Source organism: Macaca fascicularis, chromosome 17, assembly GCF_037993035.2.
Source record: "Macaca fascicularis isolate 582-1 chromosome 17, T2T-MFA8v1.1".
NCBI lineage: Eukaryota > Metazoa > Chordata > Mammalia > Primates > Cercopithecidae > Macaca > Macaca fascicularis.
In genome coordinates, this window is record NC_088391.1 from 15,020,841 (window position 1) to 15,048,254 (window position 27,414).

The 27,414-nt window shown below is 34.8% G+C and overlaps 1 protein-coding gene across 8 annotated transcripts in view; it reads left to right on the forward strand.

The window, feature by feature from the left end:
* Positions 1-27,414, forward strand: part of NBEA (neurobeachin) — a 741,630-nt gene that overhangs the window by 457,273 nt on the left and 256,943 nt on the right. For all 8 annotated transcript variants that reach the window (XM_005585622.4, XM_065533144.2, XM_065533146.1 and 5 more), the window contains one exon: positions 24,247-24,371. In XM_005585622.4, the coding sequence (XP_005585679.2) occupies positions 24,247-24,371 (125 nt within the window). The remainder of the gene's footprint in view (positions 1-24,246; positions 24,372-27,414) is intronic.

Sequence of the window (27,414 nt, forward strand, 5' to 3'; positions counted from 1 at the left end):
TGATTTATTTTGCCCAGATCCATCAGAGAAATCACTAGCTATAGCATTACAAAATGTGTTTCTTAAATAACAAAATTGAAAGTTGAAATAACTCCTTGATGTGTGGGCTACAGAATGGCTGTTGTGTTCACAGGCATGAAAACGATATTCATCTTGTACATCTCCAACCAAAGCCCCTCAGTGACCAAGTGCCTTGTCAATGGGCAGTAATATTTTAAAAACCTTTTTTTCTGAGTAGTAGGTCTCAATAGTAGGCTTAAAATATTCAACAAACCATGCTGTAAACAAATATGCTGTCACTAGGCTTGATTGTCCCATTTTTAGAGCACAGGCAGACTAGATTTAGGATAACACTTAAGGGCCCTAGAATTTTTTGAATGGTCAATGAGCTTTGGCTTCAACTTCAAGTCATCAGCTGCATTGGCCCCTAATAAGAGAGTTAGTATACCCTGTGAAGCCTTAAAGCCAAGCATTGACATTTCTCTAGCAATGAAAGTCCTAGGTGACATTTTCTTCCTATGTAAGGCTGTTTCTTCTACACTGAAAGTCTGTTGCTTAGTGTAGCCACCTTCATCAATGTTCTTAGCTAGATCATCTATATACCTTGCTGCAGCTTCTACATCAGTTCTTGCTGCTTTGCTTCATCTTGCACTTTTACAGTACAGAGATGACTTCTTTCTTTAAACCTCATGAACCAACCTCTTCTAGCTTCAAACTCTTCTAGCCTTCATGGAATTGAAGAGATAGGGCTTTGCTCTGGATTAGGCTTTCGCTTAAGGAAATGTTGTGGCTGTTGTGATCTATCCAGGCCACTCAAACTTTTTCCATATCAGCAATAAGGCTATTTTGCTTTTGTATTAGTGTTTTCACACTGCTATAAAGATACTGCCAGAGACTGGGTAATTTATTAAACAAAAGAGGTTTCATTGACTCACAGTTTGCATGGCTGGGGAGGCCTGAGGAAACTTAAAATCATGGTGGAAGCTGAAGCAGGCAACTTCCCCACAAGGCAACAGGAGAGAGAGAAATGAAGGAGGAACTTCCAAACACTTATAAAACCATGAGATTTCATGAGAACTCACTCGCTATCAGGAGAACATCATGGGGGAAACTGGCCCCATGATCCAATCGTTACAGGTCCCTCCCTCGACACATGGGGGATTGCAATTGAAGATGAGATTTCAGTGGAACCTCAAAGCCAAACCATGTAAGCTTTCGTATCATCCATGTGTTCACTGGAGAAGCACTTTTAATTTCCTTTAAGAACTTTTTCTTTGCGTTCACAACTTGGCTAACCATTTGGAGGAAGAGACCTCGCTTTTGGCCTGTTTCAGCTTTCAACATGTCTTCCTCACTAAGCTTAATCATTTCTACCTTTTGATTTAAAGTCAGAGGTGTGAGCCTCTTCTTTCTCTTGAACAGTTGGAGGCCATTGTAGGGTTTTTCATTGGCCTAATACCAGTATTGTTGTGTCTCAGGGAATAGGGAAGCCCAAAGGAAGGGAGAGGGACAGGGGAACCACCAGTTGGTGTAGCGGTCAGAAAGCACAACATTTATTGATTAAATTTACCAACTTATATGGGTGCAGTTTGTGGCACCCCAAGACAGTTATCATAGTAACATCAAAGGTGACGGCTGACAAATAATCATAACATGCAATAAGAATGAAAACGTTTGAAATATCGCAAGAATTAGTAAAATGTGACGGAGACACAGTGAGCATATGCCGTTGGGACTATGTCATGGATAGATTTGCTAGATGCAGGGTTGCCACAACTCTGTTCAATTTGTTAAAAAAAAAAAAAGTATCTGTGAGTACACTAAAGTAAAGAGCAATAAAACAAGATGTGGCTATGCTGAATTTGCAGGCTGGGCTTGGTGTATGATTTCTTGAGCCTCCTTTCCTTATCTATGAAATTTGGGTATTAAAACATGTATCACAGAACTATTGTAAGAATTATATGTTTATATGTTTAAGGGATATAATGTAGTACCTGGCTCATATTTGTTACTCAGAAAAATTATCTTATTGAGAATCGCAAAAAAGAAAAGAGACATCTAATATGCCCTACTTTTTCTCAGAGCAAGAAAAATTCTATACATATTTTTAGGATTATATCACAACCTTGAGAGAAAAAGTAGGGGAAAGAATCTTAGAGCTCATATTATCCAAGATGATAGAAAAATATTTTAAGCAGGCCTGGGACCTCTATAAAATCTGATTCAACCCTCCCTCCCCTTACTGCCTCAATCCACAATAAATTTTTCTGTGTTATTCAATTTGTAGTCTGGATTATAATCTGGAATGTTCTCTGGAAATGTTGGAATGGGATTCAGACTATGGGATGACCAAGGCAATCACAGTCTCAACCAAAATTCATTTATCCATTTGTGGAGCACTCCTATGTTAGGAGAAAATCACTGAGAAACCATTGTTTTTATGGGAGTTGATGGTTTTTAGGCTCATTCTTTTTCAGTGTGGCTGTACTCTGAGGTAAGTAGCCGTGCTTTCCTCGTCCACATGGCACATCCCTTTTTATCATTAAAGGCTCATTTCTAACATCATCTATCTCTTTTTGCCCCAGCGGAATTCATCATTCCTTCACATGTTCCCTCAAAGCACTTTATTCAAACATTGATTACATTACATTGTAATTATTTATCTATTTGTTCTCCTCTCCACACTACTGTAAGCTTTTAAGTAGAAAATACTCCTTACTAATCTTTATTGTATTAACTCCTAGCACAGTTGCTAGAGCATGGTAGTCACTCAAAAACAGACACTGTAACAAGCACTATTTCTGAGCAATGGGAATAGAGCAATGGTAAGACAGAAAAGACCTCTGCCTTCATGAGCAGTAGGAGGTGGCGTGACTGTTCTAACATGCTTAGCAGACCCTGACTCATAGTAAATGATATTTTTAAGTGAAGAATCACCATCTCCCTGACAACACATTCCAAAGTATAATCAAAGGGCTGTCGATAAGTGTTACTTAACTAAAACAGTGTGTGGTCAAATGAATTTAGGAAATGTTGAGTACCAAAACAGTAAACAGTTTTGTTTACTTCAGATTTCCACTATTGTGGAAAACTTCACCAGAATCCCTAAAGTGAGTTAATCACGTCTTCCTAAATGTATTCTAAAGCATTTGTTATACCCTCTATTGCTCTATCTTAAGACATCTGTAAGAGAAAATCTTCTAGCTGTTTTACAGAGGGTCATTGCCATCTTTAAATAGTCCAGAATCAATAAGATCTGTCTGTTGCTTTGAAAAGAATGTGCTTTTAGGGAAGGCAGAGGTCATTTATTATCAGCTAAATGTACATCATTTTATGCTCATTATTTGTATTTAGAATTAGGAAAAAACTTCCATTAAAGGTCAAATCAATGGATTATGGATTAGTGAGTTGTGAAGTGTGTGCTGAGTTTTCTAGTCATGTTATATGCCATTGTTTTAAAAACATAAGCCTCCTTTATGTGAAAGAGGAAATAATGAAACTGATTAGAGTGCAGCTGTCCATCTGTAATTATAGGTTGTGTAACCTGTGTACAAAATCTTGGGTTTGTATTAACGTTATCATTATTAATTTTACATGAACTATTTAAATTTTGGATATTGAGTCAAAATAAGCAAAATTCTGATAATTATCTAAATTGGGGAGATAGTTGAAAACCACTTCAAAAGGTGAACAAGAAAATATTTCAGACATTTTAATATAAAATTTAATTTAAATGTAATTGCAATAATAGATATAAATCTTGAAGTAAATACTTAAATATGTTTAAATTATATAAACACATCTGTTATGCTGATCTTTAGAAAAACATTTTATACCTGAATAGTAAAAATGAGTTCAAAATTAAATGTTATCTTTAAATATCAGTTTTTAAATAAGTACAAAATCATTTCTCTATTGTGAATGCCATTTTTAAAAATACTTTTCCACATTAATGAGAATTTGGAAGAAAAAATATAACAAAAGATTGCTCTATGGATACTGAAATAGCAGCTCTTGTTCTTTTGTTATTATAATACTCTTAATGTGGCAAATATAAGTCAGGGAGAGAAAATTACTTTGAAAATGACTTATATTTTTAAGGACTGACATTTATAGGAAAAAAAACTGAAGTACAGAGTGTGGAGAGTTTGATTGTTTTCTGAATGGACACAAAATTGAAAACTTTAGCCAAGTTAAGAGTTTTTGTAAATAGGAAGTTAATTGTAAAACAACAAGTACACTTTTTAATTAGCTTAAAAGCAGATGTGTTTGATAACTTCTTGGTGGGATGGAAACATTTTTCTTTGGCATGCCTCATAAATATGAGAAAAAATCAAATACAAATAGGCCAGATTGCATTTAATTACTGAGATGATTACATAGCCTAAAGCAAACTTCACAAAGGCAGACTAAATTGTCACCATGTTCTTAATTTACTATGTTGTATTTTCCTTTTAGGGCTAAAAGTGTTACTGGCAAATAATTCCCTCCTATTAAAGAATGATAAGCTTCTCAAAAAGTGATACTTTTAGTTCCGTTATCAGTAGTTTCATAACTACTTCTACCTCACTTGGTGGAGAAGCAAAATAGGACATACAGGATTTTGTTAAAATCCATAGCATGTTTGATACTTAGTAGCTTTCCTCTGCCTTTGAAAACTAGTCTCTGTCATAAGTTTGTTTTAAAATTTATGTCTACTTTTATTACATGAAAAAACTGTGAGAGAGCAATCACATTAACAAATATTAATAAATAAAAAAATTATTTAAAATAAAATTACTTAAATTGTATTTAAATATTTTATTTGAAATAGTTATTTATTAATGTTTATATGATTAATAACAAATAATAATAATAGCTGCCTAATATTTACAAACACTGTTATAAGTACTGTAGGGTTACACAGCTGCATGAGACGAATATCCTGATCTCTTGTTGCTTACAATCTAGTAAGAGTGTCAAGGTATAAATGCATGAGGCATTAAATGAACAGTTGAGATCCAAAAAAAGAACAGTACAATGATTAATTGCCAAATTTACAAGCAACAGTATTTTAGAGAAAGAAATGGCATGTGATACAAAATAAATATTAGAAACATAGCAAAGAAGAATACACAATTAATTGCCAATTCGATAAGCATTAAAATTTAAATGAGAAGAATAGCATAGAACTAGGAATGAACAACACAAGACTGGAGGAAACCGTCAGAAGGGAGTAAAGATTCTGGATAATGCAGTAGGAGAGATGATGCTGGAAAGAGGGCCCTCTGTGGACCCTGAGAAGCAGGATAGGAAATTTACTTCAGTATTTCTATCACTTCGGTAAATGTTGCATTAAAAATTGTTATGTTTGAAAAGAAACAAATCTGGATTTTTTGAAAACATATTGTAGAAATAGAAATGCAAAAATACATGCACTTTAGTCTGTGTGACAGTTGATGTAATTACTATTTGTTGGTGGACTCATGGCAAGCACTAGGAAAAGAGCATTATAAGAACTATTGCATCCATATGAATGAGAAATGAATACTCAGAGAAGTTATCATTTACCTAGCAGGTGGCAGGGCTGGGATTTAAACCCATATCTTAGTAGACTGTCTCATGCTGCTGCTGCTGCTGCTGCTACTGCTGCTTACTTATATGTGCCAGGCACTGAGCTAAACACTTTACATATATTCCTTCTATCAGTTTTACAGAATCGATTTTATTTTTCCCTGTTTTGTGAATGAAAGACCTGAGGTTTAGATAATTTCTGTAGTAAAAATCATGAACTTAACAATTTTAATACCAGGCTTATAAATATGACATAGCTAATAAGACATCTTTAATATAAAATATTTTATGAGATTTTAAAAACTGATTTTGCAGTGATAGACGTAGTTTCAAAAATAATTGACAATTGTACAATTTCGCATTTAAGGATATTCATGTCAAAGTAAGTCCTTTTCTGTGGGATTTCTAACAGTAATCAAATTTTGAAGTCTTATGGGGAAGAATTTTTAATTACAATTTCTAAGAATATGTAAGCCTATTCAATTCAATATAGCAGTAATTACTAAGATGAAAGAATGCCTACTTTCTTCCAAGTGTGGTAATTGCTCAATGGAATTAGATATTTCACAAGTAATTTTATAATTTTGTTAATTAAGATTAAAGTAATTATCTTGGCCCTGAGATTGCTGTAAACTGAGAGTCTAGCTCTACCGGCGGAAAAGAAAAAGAGTGTATATGAGCTCTAAAAAGGTTTGTATGCTATTCCCGCCCCCGCCATCCCCAGAAAAAAAAAAAAAGAAAAAGAAAAAGAAAAAGCTGAGTCAGAAGAAGAGCTTGTTAAAGATGCAAAGAGTGAAAATGCAATTTCACATTTGTGGTAATAGAGAGCTTACTGAATAAAGCTAAAAACAAATTATTTCTCTTTTTTACTCTCCAGCCCTGCCTTCTTGTTTAATATTTGGAACCACTTTTTTCCTTCGTGTTAAAGTGAAAAAACATACTCATTGTACTAAATTTTTCCTCAAATGTTTCACCTTTAAAACCTTCCATTCACCTCAGCCAAATCTTTTTTTTTTTTTTTTTAATTTATTTCAGTAGGTGTTGGGGGAACAGGTGGTGTTTGGTTACATGAATAAGTTCTTAGTGGTGATTTCCGAGATCTTGGTGCATCTATCACCTGAGCAGTGTACACTGTACCCAATTTGTAGTGTTTTATCCCTCACCCCCTCCCACCCTTTCTTTGAGTCCCCAAGTCCATCGTATCATTCTTATGCCTTTGTATCCTCATAGCTCAGCTCCCACTTATGAGTGAGAACATATGATGTTTGCTTTTCCATTCCTGAGTTACTTCACTTGGAATAATGGTCTCCAATCCCACCCAGGTTTCAGTCAAATCTTTTCTGTAGGATCATACCTGGTGACCTTTAAGAACTTTAACCACCACAAGAAATCAGTTGGTGGTGCTCTAGTGGGGTGGCTCTTCCTCTTTAGTCGTAGATTAAGGAAAGCTCAAGAACCACAACTCTACTGCTCTGTCTGAACACTCCGATTGTTAATTTTGTTCCTCCTCCTTTAGCTGAAATTCAGATTTTATCAACATTGTGAATAAATATTTTGTGAGAGTTTAGCTCAGTTTCCTGGACAACACACTTAAAATGCCTGCTTTTATATCTTACAGTTGCATATAGAACCTGACCAGATGTTTATGGGTTTGTTTTTTTTGTTTTGTTTTGTTTTGTTTTGAGACAGGGTCTCACTCAATTGCCCAGGCTGGAGTGCAGTGGTGTAATCTCAGCTCACTGCACCCTCTGCCTCCCAGGTTCGAGAAATTCTCCTGCTTCAGCCTCCCAAGTGGCTGGGATTACAGGCACCCACCACCACACCTGGCTAATTTTTATGTTTTTTCAGTAGAGACAGGGTTTCACCATGTTAGCCAGACTGGTCTCAAACTCCTGACCTCCAGCAGTCCACCTGCCTCAGCCTCCCAAAGTGCTGGGATTACAAGCATGAGCCTCTGCACCCAAACTATTTTTTTCTGTTTGTGGTTATCACATTGAAATTATCCCTTAAAGACTATAAAACCACTTTATTCCTTCAGATACCAGAAAATTAGGCTTATAGGGAGTGATAACCAAGAGACAAGAAGCAACAGCTAAGTATTTTTTGTTCTTAAAAAAACTGCTTTTCCTGAAGAAAGCAAAATAAAATAAAACCCAGATTAAAGAATCAAATATGATGACATCTAATACTCTTAGAAGACCTTTCTGCATCATTCCAAAAAAAAAAGGCTATAAGCCTCTGATATGATTATTTTAAGGACAGAATGAAGATTTCCTCTTGAATGATTTGCTCTGCCCTTTATCAAAAAGATGCATCCGTCCACTTTAATGTTTCTGGTATAAATATACTTCGCCCTTTAAAAATTACTACATAACACTAAAATCACTAGCATTGCTGTACATCATCAACAGTCAAGCTGGAGAGCCAAATCAGGAATGAACTCCCATTCACAGTTGCCACAAAAAGAATCAAGTACCTAGGAATACAGCTAACTAGGGAGGTGAAAGATCTCTATGAGGAGACCTACAAACCACTGTTCGAAGAAATCAGAGATGACACAAATAATTGGAAAAACATTCCATGCTCATGGATAGAAAGAATTGATATCATTAAAATGGCCATATTGACCAAAGCAATTTATAGTTTTAATGCTATTCCTATTAACCTACCATTGAGATTCTTCACAGAACTAGAAGAAACTATTTTAAAATTCATATAGGACAAAAAAGAGCCCAAATAGCCAATGCAATCATAAGCAAAAAGAATAAAGCTGGAGGCATCACACTACCCAACTTCAAAATATACTACAGGGCTACAGTAACCAAAACAGTATGGTGGATACAAAAACAGACACATAGACCAATGGAACAGAATACAGAACCCAGAAATAAGACCAGATACCTATAGCTATTTGATCTTTGACAAACCTGACAAAAGGAAGCAATGGAGAAAGGATTTCTTATTCAATAAATTTGGTGCTAAGATAAGTGGCTAGCCATATGCAGAAGGTTGAAACTGGACCCCTTCCTTATACCATATTCAAAAATAAACTCAAGATGGATTAAAGACTTAAATATAAAACCCAAAACTATTAAAACTCTGGAGGACAGGCTAGGCAATACAATTCAGGACATAGGCATGGGCAAAGATTTCATGATGAAGACACCAAAGCAATTCCAACAAAAGCAAAAATTGACTAATGGGATCTTTTTAAAGAGCTTCTGCACAGCAGAAGAAACTGTCAATAGACTAAACAGACAATTTACAGAATGGAAGAAAATTTTTGCAAACTATGCATCTGACAAAGGTCTCATCCAGTGTCTTTTAGGAACTTAAACAAATTTACAAGCAAAAAACAACCCAATTAAAAAGTGGGCAAAGAGCATGAACACTTTTCAAAAGAAGATATATATGTGTCCAACAATCATATGAAAAAAAGTTCAACATCGCTGATCATAGGAGAAATGCAAATGAATACCACAATGAGACACCATCTCACACCAGTCAGAATATGGCTATTATTCAAAAGTCAAAAACAACAGATGCTGTTGAGGTAGTAGAGGAAATGGAACACTTGTACACTGTTCGTGGGAGTGTCAGTCAGTTCGACCAGTGTGGAAGACAGTGTGGCAATTCCTGAAAAACCCGAAGGCAGAAATACCATTAGATCCAGCAATCCCATTACTGGGTATATACCCAAAGGAATATAAATCATTCTGTTATAAAGACATGCATGTGTATGTTCATTGCAGCACTATTCACAATAGGAAAGATATGGAATCAACCTAAATACCCATCAATGATAGGCTGGATAAAGAAAATGTGGTACATATACACCATGGAATACAATGCTTCCATAAAAAAGAATAAGATCCTGTCCTTTGCGGGTAGGTTGATGGAGCTAGAGGCCATTATCCTTAGCAAACTAACAGGAACAGAAAATGAAACACTACATGTTCTCACTGGTAAGTGGAAGCTAAATGATGAGAACACATGGACACATAGAGGGAAACGACACACACTGGGGCCTGTCTGAGAGTAGAGGGTGGGAGGACAGAGAGGATCAGGAAAAATAACTGCTGGGTACTAAGCTTAATACCTGGATGATGAAATAATCTGTACAACAAACCCCAATGACACAAGTTTACCTATGTAACAAACCCGCACAAGTACCCCTGAACTTAAAAGTTAAAAAAAAAAGAACTGTGTAATATTAACATGATATTTCAAAATTCACTGTGAGTGAAGAGTTTACTTGTATAGTGTATTTTTCGCCTATATATTTTATTTTGCATGTAACTAATAGTAAGTTATCATACTTTAACCAAATGGCTCTACCTTTTTCTCTTTCTGATAAATAAGTAAATTTGGAGTAAAAGTGATGCCGAGAAGCAAAATATATTATTGCTGCAGTGGGCAATACAGGGGAAAAGGGAGGCAGAAGGTAGCGGAAACTACAAAGGGGGAAGTGTAGAGAGGGCTGCAGCTTAACAAAGTAGAAAAAGAAACACATACTGGAATTAAAATTTTAGACAAAATGTTACTTTCCTACCCACTGTCTTTTTTCATGTCTTTATTTGATTTGGTTGATAACAAACTTTTCTAATTATTAAGTATAGCTTATACAATCTAACTTTTATTTAATTATATTCATGCTTTTTTTGCCTAAAGTTTCATTATTATTAATTGGGGATCCTGTTTGATTTGATACTGGCATTTATCGTCTTCCTCTAGTGTGAATCCAAAATGTTTCAGAGAATTTATCAAGAATCATCATTAATAATGACTATCCTACTGATATGCATGGAAATAAATGGGGATATAAACAAAAAGTTGAAATGCAGCTCAGTGATGTATTTACAATTCTGATTACAGAATCCTATCTTTCATTCCGTGTTTAGCAGTCACACGGAGAAGGAACAAATTAGCCTGGCTTTAAAACATTGAACTAAAAACTAGGATTTGACTGTCTGAGCCATAACTTTACAGTGTCAGAATGTGAAAGTATACCTCCTAAATGCAGAAAGGATGCATTTTTTCAGGAACTTCACCAATTAATTTGCAATGTAAATTGATATAATAACCATATAGTAATACACAACCCTGAGTATCAGAGAAAGAAGACCTTGAAAGAAGTGCTCAGTAATACATAGGCAAGAATCAAAATAGTAGTAACGGCTTGAGATATATATCAAATGTAAGTGGGGACTTCAAAAGTTTCACAGAAAAATGGAATTAAAAGATAGGAATAAAGAAATATAAACTTTATCTCTCAACATAAATGCCATCAAGTTCAGGACACTTTTGTAAGTGATACCAGCCATTTAGTCCATCCCTAAAGAACTGAGGGTCTTGGAATTTAACATGTCAGTATAGTCTTTTTTACATTATTAACTGAAGAGAAGGGTACCCTTTACAAACATTTTAAGGTTAGGAAACAAAAAGAAGTTACAGGGAGCCAAATCAAGACTGCATGGTGCATGCCTGCTGATTTCCCATAGAAACTCTTTGAAAATTGCACTTGTTTGATGAGGGTATGAGCAGGAACATTGTCATGTCAGAGGACTCTCATGAAGCTTTCCTGGGCATTTTTCTGCTAAAGCTTTAGCTGGCTTTCTCAACACACTCTCATAATAAGCAGATACTATCATTCTTTGGTTCTCCAGAAAGTCAGCAAGCAAAATGCCTTGAGCAGCCCACAAAACAGTTACCATGACCTTTGCTCTTGACCAGTTCACTTTTGCTTTGACTGGACCACTTCCACCTCTTGGTAGCCATTGCTTTGATTGTGCTGTTTTTAGGATAGTAAGTTTTATCTCCTGTTACAGTTGTTCAAAGAAATACTTCAAGGTCTTTATCCTACTTGTTTAAAATTTCTGTTGAAAGCTCTGCTCTCATATGCAGCTGATATGGGTGCATTGATTTTGGCACCCATCCAGTGGAAAATTTGCTTAATTTTAATTTCTCAGAATTGTGTAAGCTGAACCAGTTGAGATTTCTATAGTATTGGTTATTGTGTGTGCTGTTAATCATTGGTCCTCTTCAATTAGGGTACAAGCAAGATTAATTTTTTTTCATAAATTGTTGTAGATGATTTGCCTGTGCCTCTGCAAGCTTCATCTTCAACATTATCTTGTCTCTTTTTTTTTTTTTTTTTTTTTTTTGAGATAGAGTTGTGCTTTGTTGCCCAGGCTGGAGAGCAGTGGTGCAAACACAGCTCATTGTAAACCTTGACCTCCTGGGTACAAGCTATCCTCCTGCCTCACCTCCTGAATAGCTGGGACCACAGGCATGTGCCACCATGCCCTGCTATTTTTTTTTTTTTTTTTTAGTTTTTGTAATAAAGGGTCATACCATGTTATCCAGGCTGGTCTTGAACTCTTGGGCTCAAGCAGTCCTCCCATCTCAGCCTTCCAAAGTGCTGTGATTACAGGCATGAGCCACTACATTTGGCTTGTCTCTTTAAAAAGTCATCCATCAACACTTGTGAAAAGAAGGGGACAATACAAGTTTTTTATTTGTAAGCTTCTGCTTTCTTTAATTGTTTCCATGAATGGTTTTTTAACCATCAATGATTGTATCATTCTTCCACCCAAACTTTACCATAAATTTGGTACTTGTTCTTAGTTCAGTTCTAGCAGGACTTATGTTGCTCTGAGAGGGGTTTTGTTCAAACTGATGTCTTATCTTTCTTAGTGCCTTACTATATCCTGTTCAGACATATAGCAAGTTAGTACAAGTTTATTTTGGTGCAAAAAATTTGAAATCCATGCATAATGTTTTCATAATACACATTTTCCATGAACCTTTTGAAGTCCGCTAGTATGTATACAGATACATATTATAGGTAAGAGATTTTGTGTGTGTGCACACATACATGCACAAACACACGGCATTGCAGTACTATATATCACTGGGAATACATCCAACAGGACACAAGACATGTTAAATGAAAGAGTGATGACCTTTCTTATGGTGGAGAACAGTGCCAGTAAGTATAGACTGTGTCTTTTCAACATATTTTGTAATCATGTTTCATTAGTGTATTCTCGTATGTGTACTTATACATTCACCTGTGCAGCAAGTGGGTTCCCCCATTTTCATTACTTTGTCTCACCTCTTTCCTTCAATTTGTCAAAAATTTTAACTATAAGTTTGTTTTTATTATGAAATAGACTGAAAGCTGCATAAAGACTAGAATTATGCTGATATTTACCTAGTGTGCATGCCTCGTATTTAGTCTATGGCTTGGCTCATAGATTTGTACAATAAGTATTTGTTGACTAATGAATGAACATAGACATTACACATACAGTACTCTACATATTTCATAGTTATCACTGTTTATCCAGAGTAATTAGTACTGGTTGTAGAGAGGCAGGAAACAGCTATGCTGGTGCTGTCAATGTAGTATCCTTAAGATAGTCCATTTTCCTGGTTGCTTTCTTTACAGTGAGAAGCGGTGCAGCATAAGCAAGGAAGTCAGACTGCCTGAGGACACATTCTGCCACCAACTAGTTATATGATCTTGGGCACATTACTTAACCACTCTGTGCTTCCATTTCTTCATCTGTGCAATGAATTAATAATAGTACCTATCTCAAAAGGATTAATGAAAACTGGTGGAGTAGTGAGTAGATATGTATGTAATGATTAGAAAAGTACCTAGAACACAGAAAGCTCTCAGTAAATATTGGCCTATTTTCTTGATCACTAAAATGGTAGGAAGGGAATATTGCAAATTGTATATTGGCTCTTAAAGTTTTTGTCTGGAAATGTCTCATTTCTGCTCACATTTTATTAGCTGGAGGAGGTCACATCAACATGATTAAGTTCAAAGTGATAGAAAAGTACAATTTTAAAATGTGTATAGAACAAGGAGAGGATAACCATTTGTAACTCTCAGTACTTAACGTTTTTGTTTAATCTTGGTGGGATTAGAATTCATGCACAGAAGTCCTGACCTCAGTGATTACCACTTAACTCTTGTAGCCAAAGGGAATTTCAATTTATCATGTATTTTATGTGTATATTTAGTAAAATATTCCTTTGTTTATTTCACTCTTTCCTCTGTTCTGTTGGATAGTTTTTGTTACTACATATTAAATAACCAATTAACATTTTCAGTAGTGCTTCACCAGGTAAATTCAGTTTTCTCTGTAGCTTATAAAGCGGAACCATTCCTGGGGGACCAAGGGGCTTTAAGGAAAATCAAGTGCATGCTCATAAGTTGAAAATGCAATTATCAAAAATGTTATTGAGGAAACTATGAGTGTCTAAACCCTATTTATCTAAAAATAAAACCAAGTTCCAGTTAATGAACATCATTATATCAATAATAACATTAATTACCATAATACAACCTAACTGGAAATCTTCCCTTCATTAATTATTGACTGTTCATATGTTCTTTTCTTGCAATAGTACACTGTTCTCATATAACCACACTCATGAACAAAATATACATATGATGCTCAATGTTTCTGTATAATTTAGTCATTAATGGCACAAAGTTATAAAGACCAAAAAATAAACTGCTTAAAAGAAAGCATATGATATCACACTCACCTTCCTAGTTCACATCATTGGAGGTATCATGCATGAGACAATAAATGTATAAGCTAACAAATCCAAACAGACTTCAGTGTAGTATGACTACCGGTGCCACTGTGGAGACAGTAGCACAGGTGGCTCCTGTCTATTCAACAGGGTACTCTCCAAATACAGGAAATCTAAATTAGCCCTTCCTCATGAAAAGAAATGCTTTTATATACCAAACTGAGGACATTCATTGAAACTCTTAGAGCAATCAGATTATACTGACTAAATAGATATATAATAGGATAACATGAAGTTCTCATCATGCTTACAAATTATTAATAATAGTCACATCTACAGTTACTCTTTTTTTATTATACTTTAAGTTCTAGGGTACATGTGCACAACGTGCAGGTTTGTTACATATGTATACATGTGCCATGTTGGTGTGCTGCACCCATTAACTCATCATTTACATTAAGTATATCTCCTAATGCTATCCCTCCCCCCTCCTCCCTCCCCATGATAGGCCCCAGTGTGTGATATTCCCCTTCCCGAGTCCAGGTGATCTCATTGTTCAATTCCCACCTATGAGTGAGGACATGCAGTGCTTGGTTTTCTGTCCTTGTGATAGTTTGCTCAGAATGATGGTTTCCAGCTTCATCCATGTCCCTACAAAATACATGAACTCATCCTTTTTTATCGCTGCATAGTATTTCATGGTGCATATATGCCACATTTGCTTAATTCAGTCTATCATTGATGGACATTTGGGTTGGTTCCAAGTCTTTGCTATTGTGAATAGTGCTGCAGTAAACATACGTGTGCATGTGTCTTTATAGCAGCATGATTTATAATCCTTTGGGTATATGCCCAGGAATGGGATGGCTGGGTCAAATGGTACTTCTAGTTCTAGATCCTTGAGGAATCGCCACACTGTCTTCTACAGTGGTTGAACTAGTTTACAGTCCCAGCAACAGTGTAAAAGCGTTCCTATGTCTCCACATCCTCTCCAGCACCTGTTGTTTCCTGACTTTTTAATGATCGCCATTCTAACTGGTGTGAGATGGTATCTCATTGTGATTTTGATTTGCATTTCTCTGATGGCCAGTGATAGCATTTTTTCATGTGTCTGTTGACTGCTTAAATGTCTTCTTTTGAGAAGTGTCTGTTCATATCCTTTGCCCACTTTTTGATGGGGTTGTTTCATTTTTTCTTGTAAATTTGTTTAAGTTCTTTGTAGATTCTGGATATTAGCCCTTTGTCAGATAGGTTTGATTGCACTGTGGTCTGAGAGACAGTTTGTTATAATTTCTGTTCTTTTACATTTGCTGGGGAGTGCTTCACTTCCAACTATGTGGTCAATTTTGGAATAAGTGCGATGCACTGCTGAGAAGATTGTGCATTCTGTTGATTTGGGGTGGAGAGTTCTGTAGATGTCTGTTAGGTTCGCTTGGTGCAGAGCTGAGTTCATTTCCTGGATATTCTTTTTAACTTTCTGTTTCATTGATCTGTCTAATGTTGACAGTGGGGTGTTAAAGTCTCCCATTATTATTGTGTGGGAGTCTAAGTCTCTTTATAGGTCTCCAAGGACTTGCTTTATGAATCTGGGTGCTCCTGTATTGGGTGCATACATATTTAGGATAGTTAGCTCTTCTTGTTGAAATGATCCCTTTACCATTATGTAATGGCCTTCTTTGTCTCTTTTGATCTTTGTTGGTTTAAAGTCTGTTTTATCAGAGACTAGGATTGCAACCCCTGCTTTCTTTTGTTTTCCATTTGCTTAGTAGGTCTTCTTCCATCCCTTTATTTTGAGCCTCTGTGTGTCTCTGCACATGAGATGGATCTCCTGAATACAGCACACTGATGGGTCTTAACTCTTTATCCAATTTGCCAGTCTTTGTCTTTTAATTGGAGCATTTAGCCCATTTACATTTAATATTGATATTGTTATGTGTTACTCTTAAAGACATTATTATTAGAGTTTTTTCTGTTGTTTTTTCTATAGTGACTCATATGTTGCAGAAGAAAATGGCAGAAGAATAACTTATATTGAAATACTAAAAGGAGTGATGCAGGAGCAGTTTCCCTAAATAAACAGAAAAAACTATGTGCTTGTATATTTATGAATTTCAGTAGGAAAACAGAGTGAAGTACATGTGAGAATGAAAGGAAGAGAAATGCATGATGTTGTTTTACCACAAGAATATATGCTCACCACTGAGAATATTGCCTAACACAAAACAGATGCTCAATAAATATATTTTTGAATGAAAACCATAGAAGGAAGGATGGAAAGAAATAGATGAGAAGGAGTTTGAACAGAAAACAGATGATGATATCCTAGATTGGTAACCTGGCACAGATGCCAAATATAATGGTGTTGGAATATAAGCCTTTTATGAACATACTATTCTACAGTAGAAAAACCTCTCATGATTCATGACTTGGTGGTAAACAATATTATCAGAAAAATGAGGGTATAAGGAAAGTATTATTTGTTTACTCTATGTTTTAGTTCATTGAGGCTGCTATAACAAAATATAGGCCAAGTATTCCTTATCTGAAACACTTGGAACCAGAGTGTTTTGAATTTAGGATTTTTTTCAGATTTTGGAATATTTGCATATACATAATGCGATATCTTGAGGGTGGGACCCAAGTTTAAAAACAGTTGTCAGCCAGGCATGGTGGCTCATGCCTGTAATTCCAGCACTTTGGGAGGCTGAGGAGGGCGGATCACCTGAGGTCAGGAGTTTGAGACCAGCCTGGCCAACATGGTGAAACCCCATTTCTTCTAAAATACAAAAATTCGCCAGGTGTGGTGGCATGAGCCTGTAGTCCCAGCTCCCCGGGAGCCTGAGGCAGGAGAATCGCTTGAACATGGGAGGCGCAGGTTGCAGTGAGCCGAGATCATGCCATTGCACTCTAGCCTGGATGACAGAGACGAGACTCCATCTAAAAAAAAAAAAACACAATTGTCTATGTTTCATATATATACCTTATACACATGGCCTAAAGATTTTATATAATATTTTTAATAATTTTGTACATGAAACAATGAAACACAGTTTGTGTTAAGTACTTACATGTGGAATTTTCCACTTACGGCATCTTGTCAGCACTCAAAAATTTTGGATTTTGTAACATTTTGGATTTTCAGATTAGAGATGCTTAACCTGGTCCATAAACTAGGTAGCTTATGAACAACAAAAATTTATTTATCACAGTTCTAGAAGTGAGAAGTCCAGGATGAAAATACCAGTAGATTTGGTGTTTGATGAGGGCCCCACCTCCTGGTTCATAGAACAGTGCCTTCTCCCTGTGTCCGCACATCATGGAAGGGGCGAACAAGCTCCCTTGAGCCTATTTGATAAGGGCACTAATCCCATTCACAAGGGCTCTTCTCTCATGACCTAATTACTTCCCCCATGACCTAATTACTTTCCCCAAAGCCCCAGCACATCATACCATCACCTTGGAGGTAAGGATTTCAACATATGAATTTGGACACAAACTTTCAAACTATACTAATAACAGTGTTTCTGAACATTTCTTTATTAGAAACTACTTTTAGAAAAATGTAATAAAACTCTAGACTTCTCCCTCAAAAATACATATGTACATATCCCCATAAAATTTTGTAGACCATTTCAGTTTTGTGAATCTGTAAAACTCATCCATTGGTTAATTATGAGTGCCACATTTTTTAAATAATGTGAATGTTGGGCTTAATATCTACCCCCACCCCCCAAAAAATATGAAAAGAGCACAGAAGTGCCAAGGAACAACACACAACTCTGTATATAGATATCGGAAGGACTAAAACCCAGAATAACCTGAGGTGCAGTCTAAAAAAGTAATAGGACTCCTCCGTCAGGTCCCACAGTATAATAGGATATAGCCAATTATCTTTCCATTTAGTGATTGTAATTTTTTGTGTCCACATATTCACTGCTAGTATATAGAAATAGAATTATTATTTGTGTGTCTGTCTTGCATCTTGTGACCTTGCTTACCTCAGTCATTAGTTCCAGGAGTGTTTGACAGATTTTGCATGATTTTTTATATAGACAGTCATGTTATCTGCATATAGGGACAATTTTATTTCCTCTTTTTCTGTTTATATTCCTCTTATTTCCTCTCTTTTGCCTCACTGCATTGGCTATAAATTTCAGTACCCTGTTGAGTAAGAGTGGTAACAGCAGACATCTTTGGCTTATTCCCAGTTTTAGGTGGAGAACATTCAGTCATTCACTCTTACGTATCAAGTTAGCTATAGTTTTTTGTCGATACTTTTATCGAGTTGAAGAAATTGCCGTTTATTCCTGTTTTCCTGAACTTTTCTAAAATTGTGAATCATTGCTAAATTTTGTCAGATACCTTTTATAATGACTAATGTGATCATGTGATTTTTCTTCTTCAGCTGTTAATGTAATGCACTACATGGATTCTTAAGAATTTTTTTGTCTGTATAAAGGATGGCTATTGGTCTGTAGTTTTCTTCTTTTGTACTGTTTTTGGTTTTTGTATTGGGGTGATATTAGCTACAATAATTATTGAGAAATGTGTCTTCCTCTTCTGTTTTCTGGAAGAGATTATGCATAATTGGAGTTAATTCTTCTTTAAATGTTTAATAAAATTCTTCAGTGAAACTATCTCAGCCTGGAGATTTGGGGAGAGGGGAGTAAACATCTTAAATTTCCTTAATTGTTACAGAGATGTTCATGTTATCTTTTTCACATTGGGTGAGTAGTGGTCATTTGTGTTTTTTGGTCCATTTCTTCTAAGTTGTCAAATTTATGTGTGTAGAGTCTTTCACAGTATCCACTCGTTCTTTTGATGTCTTCAGAGTCGGTAATGATATCCTCTTTTTCATTCCTGATATTGGTAATTTGTGTCTACTCTTTTTTCTTTGTCAGTCTTTTCAGAGGTGTGTCAGTGTTACTGATTTGTTTCAAAGAAACAGCTCTTTGTTTTGTTAATTTTTCTCTGTTGTTTTTGTTTTCAGTTTCACTGATTTTTATTGATTTCTGCTTTTTTTATTGTTCCTTTCTTCTACTTGCCTTTTATGTGTTCTAAAGGTGAGAATTTAGACTACTGATTTTAAATGTTTCTTCTTTTCTAATATATGCATTTAATACTATAGATTACCCTCTCAGTCCTACTTTAGTTGTGTCCAACAAGTGTTGATATTTTTTATTGTGATTTTCATTCAGTTCTGTGTTCTTTTTGTTTTCCCTTGAGAATTCTTTTTTAAATCAAGAGGTTTTTTTTCCTGCCTTCCTGTGGGTGACTTGGTCATTTTTTAGAATTCTGTTTTGATTTATCTACATTTCTTAGTATATCCCTTTGTGTAACTTTTTTAGTGTTTGCTCTAAGTATTACATTTTTTATGCATAGCCTTATCAGTCTACTGGTGCTATCATTCTATCAGTCCATGTGAAATATAGACACTTTACATCCCTTCACATCCTTTTGCCTTCCCCCATTTATAATATATTTATCTTAAATATTACCAGTAAATACACTTAGAACCACATCAGTGTTACAATTTGTGTTTCAACAGTAAAACATAATTTAGAGAACTCAAGAGGAAAAGGAAAGCCTATTATAGATAGTCATATTTTGCTTATTGTGTTCTTTCTTCCTCCCTAATGTTTCAGTGTTTCTTCTATTACCTCCCTCATGTTTACAGAACTGCCTGTAGCCTTTCTTTTAGACTAGATCTGATAGCAATAAATATTCTGGCTTTTACTTCATCTAAAGACATATTCACTTATTATTCCTGGAGGTGTCTTCATTGGCTATAGGATTTGGGGTTGACTGTTCTTTTCTTTTAGCACCTAAAAAGTATTTTGCCACTTCCTCTGGTCATCATTGTTTCTGATGTAAAATATGTTGTCATTCTAATTGTTTTACTTCTCTAAATGAGATGCCATTTTTCTCTGGCTGCTCTTTAGACTTTCTTTGCGCTCAGTTTTCAGAAATTTAATTATGATGTGTCTCAGCATGGACTTCCTTGGATTTAGTTTGGAGTTCAGTGAGCTACTTAAATCTGTACATTTATGGCTTTGCCAAATTTAGAAAGTTTTCCGCCATTATTTTTTCAGATATTGTTTCGACTCTGCCTACTTTCTCCTCTCCTTCTAGGATTCCAGTGACACAAATGCTAAATGTTGTGCTCCACAGATCCCTAAGGCTCTGTTCACTTTTTCATCTATTTCCTTCTGTTATTTGGATTGCATAATTTCTATTATCCTGTCTTCCAATTAAGTGATTCCTCCCTCTGTCCCTTCCATTCTGCTGTTAAGCACATCTACTGAGCTTTTATTTTGGTTATTATATAATGTCAGTTCAAAAATTTCCATTTGGTTCTTCCTTACATCTTCTGTTTCTTTTCTGAGAGTTTCTATTTCTTTGCTAAGGGTATTTTTTTTTCATTCATTTCAAATATTTTCATAATTGCATATTGAAGCATATTGTCAATCATGGCTGCTTTAAATTCTTCACCATTTCAATGTTGGCATTTTGGGGTGATCTTTTTGCATACCCTTGGAGATTTTCCAGCTTCTTGGTGTGACAAGTGATTTTAGATTGAAACTTGGACCTTTTCTTATTTTTTTCTGAGAAAATTTATTTTATTTAAACCTTCCATTTAGACTTTCTATAACATGCTTCATCTGGAAGAGGGGACACTGTCTTATATCTGCTACATTGTAGTAGAAATCTAAGTTCTTCACTTGACGTCCATTGAAACCCAGTGAGTCAGGGGCTCTTCTCATACTGCTTGATGGGGGTGGGAGTTCCTGGTCCCCATGTGATGTCCACTGGTGGGCTGGCCTCATTGTTGTTTGTCAGCAGTAGAAATCCTGACTCTGCAGTAGGCTTCCTCTGACACTACCCCAGTGGGGAGGAGGAGGGATGCCCCATTACTATCCAATGGGAGGTGGAAAGCCAGCCTCTCCACATGGTCTCCACTGACTCCATGTGAGTGGGGCACCTTGTTACCAGCCAGCAGAGATGAAGTCCTGGCTGCCTACTTGGTGGTCTCTGATAACACCCAGCAAGGGTGTTGGGTATCTCATTACACCTTCATGAGGGTACATGTCTGGGCTTCACCGCCATCCTTTGCTGGTGTAGGTCAGGTGGGGACACAATTTTTCTGTGATGTTTGGCTGGAGTATAGCAGTTGTCTAAAAGTTTTCCATCTTGCTAATCTGCTGTTTTCTCGTCCTTTGACTAGAGGGAGCAGGCTTTTGCTGGGGCTTTTTTTTTTTTTTTTGCTTTTTTTTTTGTCTGCACTCATTTGTCTATCTGGGCTGTTGGCCTCTTTGCCTCCAAGTGTGGAATATATGAAGCAAAAAGAACTCATCAATATGTTGTTCCTTATGTCCTGAGGTCCTTAGTCAGTCTACCTTCTCTCACCTTTCAGAGCCTTCTCTTTTTTTAAATTTATTTTAATAGGTTTCTGGGGAACAGGCGGTATTTGGTTATGTGAATAAGTTCTATAAGTGGTGATTTCTGAGATTTTGGTGCACCCATCACCTGAGCAGCGTACCCTATACCCAATGTGTAGTCTTTTATTTCTCAGCCACCTCCCACCCTTTCCCCTGAGTCCCCAAAGTACGTGTGTGTGTGTGTGTACATATATATGTATATATGTGTGTATATATACATGTATATATATATACGTGTGTGTATATATATAACATTTTCTTTATCCACTCATTGACTGATGGGTATTTGGGCTGGTTTCATATTTTTGCAATTGCAAATTGTGCTGCTATAAACATTTGTGTGCAACTATCTTTTTTGTATAATGAATTCTTTTCCTCTGAGTAGATACCCAGGAGTGGGATTGCTGGATCAGATGGTAGATCTACTTTTCATTCTTAAAGGAATCTCCACACCGTTTTTCATTGTGGTTATACCAGTTTACGTTCCTACCAACAGCGTAAAATGTTTACATTCTCACCACATCCACACCAACATCTATTTATTTTTATTTTTTTGATTATGTTCTTTCTTGGAGGAGCGAAGTGGTATTGCATTGTGGTTTTGATTTGCATTTCCCTGATAATTAATGATACTGAGCATTCTTTCATAGGTTTGTTGGCCATTTGTATATCTTATTTTGAGAATTGCCTATTCATGTCCTTAGCCCACTTTTCAATGGGATTGTTTGTTTTGTTCTTGCTGATTTGTTTGGATTCCTTTTGCCCAATGTATAGATTATGAAAATTTTCTCCCACTGTCTGTTTACTGCTTATTTCTTTCACTGTGCGAAAGGAAGCTTTGTAGTTTAATTAAGTCCCATCTATTTATCCTTTTTTTGTTACATTTGCTTCTGGGTTCTTGGTCTCGAAGTCTTTGCCTAAGCCAATGTCTAGAAGAGTTTTTCCAGTGTCATCTTCTAGAATTTGTATGGTTCAGGTCTTCAGAGTCTTCTTATGTTTGTTTTATATATCCTTTCCAGAACTGTTCAGCTGCCCTTACAGAAGAATAGGGAACACTATGTCTAGGGCTAGAAATTTTAGATAACATTAGATCTCTGACGGCTTTTGGTGAATTCAGTTACTTAATTTTAACATAATCTTACTGAAAATCAATATAGCCTGATTTTAGCATGGTCTTCCTTAAATTACTGGGGTTAGTTTGTATTTGTAAGGATAGAAATCATCCTATTTTAAATTAGAGAGATATACTATTTATTACTATTATTCATCAAGTAATCATTATTTAACAGAAGAATTAAGTTATAATTATGATGTACAGGAAAAATAAGTGCATTAAAGTATACTTTAAAGACTTACAATTTTAGTTCTTTTTATATGCCCTTTATACTATCAGGTTTTTATAATGAAATTATAGATAAAAAATTATATAGCCATAAAATCTAAAATGCCTTTCAAAATGAAATTATTTTTCTCAATGGCCAGACATTGAAAAAAATCCATAGTTTTTTTTGAAATTAAAAAAATGTTTTCATTAATTCAGTGAATATTTAGTAAAAACATGCTGTGTGCCAGACATTGTGCTAGAAATATAATGATGAGCAAAACATACATAGGTCCTGCCTTAATCAGACTTAAAGTGTTCTTCTACAGTAAAATATCAAAATAATTAATGAAGTGAAATCTTCTAGGAAAGTATTTTATATGTTTTTATGAATACTGCTGCTCTGGAAAATTAGAATATTATAAAAATTGACTTCTTAAGCAGTGGTATTTTTTACTAATGTTTACTGAAATTAAACTAACAAACAAAAATTGTATCATTATCACAAAATATTTCATTGGCTATATAATGGGCCTATTTACATCATTTCTGAAATATCTCCTGGATTTTTAGTATTGGTTTGGAGTATAAAAGACAGTGATGGCCAATGTTGGCCATGGCTATTAATGGTTTATATTAGTTGAAAGCTGTAAAATCATCCAAGAACTCTATTAGCATTAGAATAATAATTTACCAAGACAATTACCACATACTGGAAATTTTTGCAGCTCTAGTTCAGTATTATTAATAATGGATAAAATTGCATTTTTCTCAGGTTGCTGTGGGCAGTGGGGAATTATTTCAATGAATATTTCAGTGCATTATTTTAATCATTTTTCCACCAAATCCAAGTGGGCAATATTTTATACTTCTTAATTCAGCCTACTAAGAAACCATGGTCATTAAATTGTAAACTATTTGTAGTGAGGTGTATTCTGTGATTTACATCCCTTGTTAAAAATAGTGTAAAAGAAACAAACTGTACCATTAATACTTGTAATTTGATGTTGCATTTGTTACTAAACTCCACATGATTAATGCTTTTAGTAGAAATAAGAAAATTTAAAAAATAAAAAGCAGAGCTGAGTGGTATAATGCCTGAAATATAAGAATGTTATTATTTTAAGTCTTTTTCGTTGTAGAGGGAATATATATATATGTATATTTCACACTTGTATTTGTGTATGTGTGTATATATATGTGTATATATATATATTTATATATGTGTGTATATATATATAATGTGTATATATATATACACATTATCTTAATTTTTCAATGAGACCAACAAAATAACTTCAATTTTATAGAAAAATGTATTTCCAGTTATACATTGTTATTAATAGGGATTACTTTTTTTCCCTCTACTCTTAGCCAATTGCATGATTTCTGGCGTTTGGATTACTGGGAAGATGATCTTCGTCGAAGGAGACGATTTGTTCGCAATGCATTTGGCTCCACTCATGCTGAGGCATTGCTCAAAGCTGCAATAGAATATGGTTAGTACCAATGCTTCTTCCACAAAAATACTTCTGGATGTGAGGTAACTCCTTGTGTTTGAGAATTCCTTTTTTTTTTTTTTCACTAGTATTTAATGTTCTCCATATCATGAGTCAGAAATATTTTGTTCTGCTTTATCCTTCAGCATCATTTAGGTTACTGTTAATCAACCCATTATTTCTCAGACTAGATATCTTTTTATAGCCTTCAACTTCTTTTTAAGAGATAAATGGACTTCACATAGTTATTAACTAACATCCCTTTCATATATCCTAAAACAAGAATAAAATTAATTTATTTTTCGGTGTCTTTCAAACTTTGATGACCAAGACTCATAGTAAATAAAAAAATGACCCTGATCCTGTACTCAGACCTATATATTTTATGTATAAATTTGTTTCTGTGTACACACTTACATATACTTCATTAATATACATATACACATGTAATATGTATACATATGTATACAGTGAGTATATGTTTATGCATATACATATTGTATATATAACTGAAAAAATGTTTTATTAAAAACCTCTTTATATGATATTTTGTTTTCATCCCACCTATTCTTTTCAGTTTAATAAAATATAATTTAAAATCTTGTTATAAGCTGCCAATTTAAATTTCCAGTTCTCCAATGGACTACAAGTCTGAAAAAGATGGTCTCCTACTTACAGTATCATTAATTATCACACTACAATAGAACTGTACCCTAAATTGTTCTTTATAAATTGTACAATAAATCGTATTTTTGTAGTTTAATAAAAATGCTGCTACTTTAGATTGCTTTCTGCTAAGAAATATACTTAGGAACATTTGGTCTACTTGCCCATTTTTCAGTGCTGTAACAAGTTTAAGTTTGATGGGGCATATCAGAATTTTATAAACCACATTCACTAAGGAAATACCAGTAATGAACACTGTCCATGTACTCGTCATCCACTTTTGTTCTTCAATTACTCGTATTTTATTATATTAATTTTCATTTATTTGGGAGTACTAAGTGAGCCATCTGTTTTAAAAATTTACTATAGTTGATAAATGGCATTATATCAAATCATAGTTTATATCATGTAATACTATTCATGTTCTTAATGAATTGAACAGGGAAACAATAAAAAGACAAAATGTGCAAAGCTTTTAAAATTTCTTGTCCCAGTAAGCTATGAATTGCTATAACGTAATAAGCCTCAAAATATCATTAAAAAATAGATAAGGATTTTGTATGAAACTATTACACCTAAGATAAAAGTTACACAGTAACTTTATACAGTAAAAGTAACTATAGAAAAAATATGCTGGAAAAAAATTATACTTTGTCTTCTTTGAATAACTAAAAATAGCACCTAAGGATAATAGCCCTCTAAGGATTTGATACCAACTTAAAATAAGTTATCATTATGATCCTGTAGGAGAGAATCTTAGAAATATCTGCCTACTTAGTAGTGGCATGTTTTATAATATGAGCTTAAAATTACTAAAACTTCATTTCATTTAACCAATAATTTAGACTTTTTTACCAATTAATCCTGAATTTATCTTATTTGAAAGTAGAAACATATAAAGACAATTTGTAACAGAGGTTATGCTACAGTGATATCATTAGTGATACTGAGTTGCCAAAGCTTTAATTGTGTAGAATTCATATTATACTACATTCCACAGTCTACAGATTACTTTTAAGAAAGGGTTTTTTAAGAAAAATGTTTGTATTTCTTCTTAAAAGTGAATACTTTGTGTGTTTAATTTGTAAAATAATTCCTAATAAACCAGTGTCAAAGCCTGTAAGAAACAAAATTTAAAATCTTTAAATAAAATATTTTTCAAACTGATAGTCATATTTTAATAAAATAGTAACTATTGTTAATGAACCTAAAGTTAAAAAAACCCCTAATTTTGAAATAGATAGAGGTGTAAGTGATACTAAATATTCTTTATGTGTACTATATTTTAAAATATAGTATTTAAGAATTTTCCATCTGGATCATCAGCAACTTTCAGAACCTATTATCTATCCCTCTTGAGTTGTGTTATTTTTTAAAAGAAAATAGGAGTATGTTTTTATTATACCTATTAAGAACAAAGATGACACATCTATACTATACAATATTCAGGGAATCTACATGATACTATTGGAGTTACTCCATGGTCATTCTAAGGTCAGGGAGTGGAAGACTAAAGAGAACTAAAGCAATTTTATCTCCAAAAATGATTCTCCTATAACCTTCATCACAGTTCACAAGACTATGGACTTTAGAACTGAGTGGAGAGTTGGGAGTAAATACAGAGGATGTAGAGAAGGTGAGGGGGAAGCTCTCCCTGGAGTGATCTATATATAGAAGTAGAGGGAAGAATCACAAATTGATGAGAGAAATTTAGTATTGTGCCTTCTTCCTGCCTCTTAATGTGCACTCTAACCTATATCAAAAATATCTCTTCAGAAGAAATAGGAAGTAAATGTCAATAATTATTACAAAGCACTTAATCCAGTAAATGTTGAAAAACTTAATTCAAAACAGATTTTGTACTGCCAAGGACCCAAAAGATAAGGAAAGACTGAGAAAATATTCCAAAGACTGAGAAAATATTCCAAACTGGAGAAGACCAAAAAAGACAAGATAGATTATTACAGCACTTTTTGTTGTTGTTGTTGATTGTTTGTGACAGAATTTCACTCTTGTTGCCCAGGCTGTAGTGCAATGGCACGATCTCAGCTCACTTCAATCTTTGCCTCCAGGGTTCAAGCCATTCTCCTGCTGGGATTACAAGCACCTGCCACCATGCTGGCTAACTCTTTTGTATTTTCAGTAGTGATGGGGTTTCACTATGTTCGCCAGGCTGGTCTCGAACTCCTGACCTCAGGCAATCCACCCACCTTGGCCTCCCAAAGTGCTGGAATTATACGCATGAGCCATGGTGCCGAGCCTTACAGCACATTTTTCTAGATGATTGCAGTTGGTAATATTTGACTGGGGTCCATGATCTGGATGGCAGTATTGTTATCAATGCTAACTTCCAAAGTTGGAGGGTCGATGGTGCTTA